Source organism: Nansenia antarctica (genome assembly GCF_963989245.1).
Source record: "Nansenia antarctica genome assembly, chromosome: 2".
Classification (NCBI taxonomy): domain Eukaryota; kingdom Metazoa; phylum Chordata; class Actinopteri; order Argentiniformes; family Microstomatidae; genus Nansenia; species Nansenia antarctica.
The window spans coordinates 32,073,710-32,079,727 of NC_137675.1; the positions used below are offsets into that span (position 1 = coordinate 32,073,710).

The 6,018-nt window shown below is 43.7% G+C and overlaps 1 protein-coding gene across 1 annotated transcript; it reads left to right on the forward strand.

Moving 5' to 3' along the window:
- Positions 1-3,902: 3,902 nt before the first annotated feature.
- LOC308150127 (carbohydrate sulfotransferase 12-like) lies at positions 3,903-5,483 on the forward strand (the record flags this gene model as incomplete). Its single annotated transcript, XM_080522991.1, has 3 exons — positions 3,903-4,170; positions 4,405-4,580; positions 4,752-5,483. The coding sequence occupies 3 exons, from the start codon at positions 3,903-3,905 to the stop codon at positions 5,481-5,483; spliced, it is 1,176 nt and encodes a 391-aa protein (XP_080379117.1).
- Between the last annotated feature and the right edge of the window lie 535 nt (positions 5,484-6,018).

The window sequence follows — 6,018 nt, forward strand, 5'->3', positions numbered from 1 at the left end:
GGTCTCTATTGGTTCCAGCCGTGCCAATATCCATGATATATGCATGGCTAAATGGAACGTTGACACATCTTTTCACATTACTCACTTAATTACTCAATTAATCACGTAGTAGTAGTAGTAGTAGTAGTAGTAGTAGTAGTAGTAGCAGTAGTAGCAGTAGCAGTAGCAGTAGCAGTAGCAGTAGCAGTAGCAGTAGCAGCAGCAGTAGCAGTAGCAGTAGCAGTAGCAGCAGCAGTAGCAATAGCAGTAGCAGTAGCAGTGTTTGGGTTTGGGCCTGTTTGATTTCTTCAGGGAGTTTGTTCCAGGAGCATGCAGCTGCGTGACTGAAAGCTGCTGCATCGTGTTTTGTTTTTACTCTTGGAATTATTAGCTGATTAGTCTCAGCTGACCTTAGGGACCTTGCGAATTTATGTGGCTGTTGAAGTTTAGATCGGAGTCTAGAATTACACCAATAATTCTGACCTTTTTTTAGTTTGAAGAGAGAGAGAGTCAAGTTTTGCACTGACTTTCGATCTTTTGTCAGGTGCACCGAATACAATTATCTCTGTTTTGTCCTTGTTTAGTTGGAGGAAGTTTTGTGTCATCCAGGCGTTTATTTGCTCAATGCAATTACATAGATTGTCAATGGGACTATAGTCGCTCGGTGAGAGGGCTATGTAGATTTGAGTGTCATCCGCTTAGTTGTGGTAGGCAATTTTGTTCTTTTTTATGATGTGTCCCAATGGAAGCATGTAGAGATTGAATAGAAGGGGGCCAAGGATTGACCCTTGGGGAACCCCACATTTCATTTTAATTTGGTCAGATACAAAGTTGCCAATGGAGACATAGTAGCTTCTGTCCTGTAGGTAGGATCTAAACCAGTTTAGGGCAGTGCCCGAAAGTCCTACCCAGGTTGTTAGTCTATCTATTAGAATGTCATGGTCTACAGCAGCGTTTCCCAAACTGTGGGGCGCGCCCCCCTAGTGGGGCGCGGGGGTACTGCAGGGGGGGCGCAGAAATAAAAAAAAAATAATAAAAAAATTAAAAACTGTGGGAATACTGCTGCCTTTTGCAACATCGTACCTGTGTGAGATAGGCTTTTCTGCTGTTGCTGCTATCAAAAGCAAATACAGGTCGAAGTTGAACATTGAGAATGAACTGAGAGTGGCAGTCTCAAAACAACAACCCCGCTTTGAGAAGATTTGCAAGGCAAAGCAAGCACACACAAGTCATTGATCGTAATTGTGATAGGAATGTGTAGAGTAAGAATAGTGATGCAGTAGAAATTAGTTAATGTTGATATGTTGAATATTTCAGTGGCACAGGATCATTTGCCAAGCACTTGTTTCTTTTCAACCCATAATAAAATATAAAGCTGTAGTTGGATATATGTGTCTTGTTATTATTAGAAGAGAAAATGTAATGTTTATACAACTTTATACAATTAATTATATCAATCTAGTTGGGGACCGGGTTAGGGGGGGCTCGAAAATATTTCCAATTACCCAAGGGGGGCCTGATTGAAAAAGTTTGGGAACCGCTGGTCTACAGTGTCAAAGGCAGCACGAAGATCTAGTAGTACCAAAACTGAGATTTTTTCCAGAGTCTGTGTTTACGCGAATGTCATTAAGGACCTTAATAAGGGACATTTCAGTGCTATGTAGGGATTGAAAGTCATCAAAGAGATAATTTAGGGTCAAATAATTGTTAATAGATAATAAAGTTGTTCGTGGGCAACCATTTCAATAATTTTTCCTGCAGTAGTAGCAGTAGTAGTAGTAGTAGTATAGGTAGTAGTAGTAGTAGTAGTAGTAGTAGTAGTAGTGCAGGGCTCGACAGTGCGACTGTTTTGGTCGCATTTGCGAGTGAATATATTTCTGTGCGACTTGGAAATACATTCAATCGCACCAGTGCGACTAAAAGACTGCTGAACTACTGTCATGCGCAGTCAAACTTATGTGTATAAGCGACAAGGGAATGAAAACAGTGAACAGAAACGTGTGTCGCAGAAATGCTTCACGCGAGTCCTATATGCGCTTAAAATGCGCATTATGGGTATATGGGATACAGCTCTCATAGCGCTGTGTTTTGTTAGCCGCAAGCTGCTAGCAGCGTCTGCTTCCGGTTTCATTACAAAGAGGTTAACCCCATATGTGCCTGACGTCTAACATTCAAATGACCCTAACTTCATATTTTTTCGGATTTCAATGTATGACACATCATTTGAAAGCTTATGATCCGTAGTTACAATCCACAACACGTCACATTTGAAAGTGTTTATGTAATTTTTTTACATTTGAAAGTGTTTTGTTTATATATATTTATATTATACAATTTACCAGTCATATTCTGGAATGTGTCTAAATGTTAAAGTTCCATAAGCTAAATAAAGTAACAGTATGTAAATAAATAGTAGCATTTAAAAAAATAAGAAACACGAACAGTGAACCGTGACCCAAAAACCGAGGTTCATACCGAACCGTGGGCCAACTGAAATTAATATTCTTACTTCCCCTTTACATTGTGTGAGTCTCCATTTTTATTACGGCCAAGAGCCGGTTATGATCATTTTGATATGTTATGATAATTTGTTGTCGTTGTTGACGAAAATTGCACAATTTTCATTGTGCTACTGAAATTCTTGGTGTGCTACTAAATTTTTCAACATGGTAGCACAGTGCTACCTGGGGAAAAGGTAAGCGTCAAGCCCTGTAGTAGTAGTAGTAGTAGTAGTAGTAACAGTAGTAGTAGTAGTAGTAGTAGTAGTAGTAGTAGTAGTAGTAGTAGTAGTAGTAGTAGTAGTAGTAGTAGTAGTAGTAGTCTGTTGCAGTTCACAATGATGTTGGTAGGGTTAGCAGCAAGCAAAGTACCAGGCAAAGTAAAATCTGCCTGTCTTTATTTACTGAAGTGGGTTTTGTGAGAGAAGCCTTGGAAGGCAGAAATCATTATTGTGTGATTAATTGACTATTGTTCTATTATTGTTTTTATGCTATATAGGTGGATATGTTAAAGCACTTTGAGCTGCAACGTTGAAAGGAAAGGTGCTATACAAATAAAGGTTATTATTATGGCATAAGACGACCTGTTCAATGTTGTAATCCCTAATTATACAGTTAGGTATACTCCCAGTTTACATTAGGGATACAACCTCAGCAAATTATGTTCAAGTCAAGACTAAAAACCCATCTTTTATTGCCTAATATTGCCTTTAAATGACTAAATAATACAATTATTGTTATATAATGATTGGAGCACTTTGAGCTGCAACGTTTGCAGGAAAAGCGCTATACAAATAAAAGTTATTATTATTATTATTATATTATACAACAGTTAGTTCCGACCAAGTAATTTGATTGGTACCTACGACCGAATCACAGCCGTGCTGATATTCAGTATAACAGCTCTCCCTCTCGTGTGATATTGCTTAATTATACAACGGATAGATCCAGTCCATTGTCTCTATTGGTCAGTTTGAGTTCCAGCCGTGCCGATATCCATGATATACACACGGCTAAATGGAACGTTGACACATCTTTTCACATTACTCCACGTTTGTATATATTACTCGAAGCCGTGGTATATATTACTGTGTATATATTACTCGAAGCGTTATGGAACAAGAAGCCGTGGTATATAGTGAATATTGGCGCAGCTAGGGGTGTGTAACGGCACTCCGCTTCGTGTCGTGCCTAACCACCCCGCTAGCTGTGCCAATATCCACCATATACCACGGCTTCTCGTTCCATAACGCTTAAATAACATCATATAATAATAACTAAATAACATAATAATATTGTGTTTTTCCTGGTTATTCAACAGGTCTCGTTGCAGAGCAGGAAGAGTTTCCAACACTGACAAGGCCTTTATCATGGAGCTGAGATAAGCTCTCTCTGTCGTCCTCACTCTGAGTCTGATCTGGAAAAATGGGAACGTCAAGGTTTTTCCGGGTGGTGTTCATCGTCGGATCCCTGTTCATGATCCTGCTCATCATCCTATACTGGGATGATGTTGGAGCACTTAACCTCTATCCCCACGACCCCCACGACCTTTCCCTCCATCATCCTTACCCGGCCGCAGCCCTGTCCCCCAGCCTGTCCCCCTCTTCCAGTCCTGCCCTCCCCCAGCCCCACTCCCTGCTCTGGGGACTGGGGAGTCTAGGGGGGTTCCTCTCCCTCTTCCCATCCATGGAGGGTCAGGATGGGGGAAGCTCTGCCCCGAGGGAGGTTGGTCCCACTGTACTCACTCCTCAGCCTCACAGTCCCCCAAAGAACCCTACGACAGGCTCAAGTTTGGATGAGAAGGACGGTACTCCCAAACAAGAGGGTAAACCCCCCATCGAAGGAGACCCCTTAGATCTGAGTGTTAAACAAGAGGAGAGGGGGAGAGAGGAAGAGGAGAGTGGAAAAGAGGAGGAGAAGAGGAAGAGAGAGGAGGGGCGAAGGCAGGAAGACAGAAGGAAGCGTATCCAGGATGTGTGTTCTGGGAACGGAACACTGGAATTCCCAGGAAGGGGTCGGACGTTTGACCAGATTCCCAACCGGGAGCTAGACCACCTCATAGTGGACGATAGACATGAGGTGATCTACTGCTACGTCCCCAAGGTGTGTATGTGTGTGGGTGAGGAGGGATCCTCCTCCTCCTCCCTTCTACTGCCTTCCCTCTCAAACTCTTTTCAGTTCAATGTAAGAATAACCTGCATTCATAAAATCATCACCCCATCTGGACGGAGTTAACTCCTATCTCCTCCCTCCCCCACCCTCTCCTCTTTCTAGGTGGCGTGTACCAACTGGAAACGTGTGATGGTGGTGCTGTCCGAGGGACTGCTCTCGGAGGACGGCCAACCCTACCGTGACCCCCAGGCCGTGCCCCCTGACCTCATCCACAACTCCTCCCTCCACCTCACCTTCTCCAAGTTCTGGCGGCGCTACGGGCGACTCTCCCGTCACCTGATGAGGGTGAAGCTCCAGAGCTACACCAAGTTTCTGTTCGTCCGAGACCCCTTCGTACGCCTCATCTCCGCCTTCAGGAACAAATTCGGCCAACCCAACCAGGACTTCTACAAACAGTTCGGCTCTGTGATGCTTCGCCGCTTCGGGAACGTGTCTAGTCTTCCAGACTCGGTGGCCGAAGCATTTAAGGCGGGAATCCGACCCTCGTTTCCCGAGTTTGTCCAGTATCTCCTGGATCCGGAGACGGAGAAGGAGATTCCGTTTAACGAACACTGGCGGCAGGTGTACCGCCTCTGTCACCCGTGTCAGATCCAGTATGACTTTGTTGGAAAGCTGGAAAACCTGGATGAGGACTCTGATCACCTGCTCCGACTCCTCGGAGTGGACGACCAGATCCAGTTTCCGCCTAGCAACCGGAACCGGACAGCCACCAGCTGGGAGCGTGATTGGTTCTCAGACGTTCCACCAGAGTTAAGGAGGAAACTGTACAACTTGTACGAACCAGACTTTGAGCTGTTCGGGTACCCCAGACCTGAGACGCTGCTCCACCTGTGATGTCTTTCAAACTCCTGGAGAGAGATTTGCCATATACACGTACATACTGTAGCAACAGTCTTATCTTTGTCTCCTACTTGGAGACAAAGATAAACAGAACAAAGATAGCAACATGTTTTGACACTGCTACCTGAGTGATGGATGCTTTCTGTATGTTAGAGATGGCCAACTCTGGTACTGAAGAGCTATAGTGGATGCAGCCTTTTGTTCCAGATCAGCATTAATACACCTGATTACAGTATCAGTTCATGTGGTCCAGATTGAAGACCACTCATTGATGTGTGTATGTGATGTGTGTTAGTTCTGGAACAGAAGCCTTCATACACTATGGCCAACCAGGACCACAGCTGTGTTAAATGAGATTTTTTCTAAAGGGAAATATGTTGTAAAAATTTGTTTTTTGGAATAAAGTTTGAGTATGTCAATGTCCGTGATCTATTGATTCTGTAAACATAACGTTGTATGCCTCATGTTCTTCTCTCACCCTCTCCCTGCCCGCCAACAAACGTCTTTGACAATACTCAACGTAAGATGA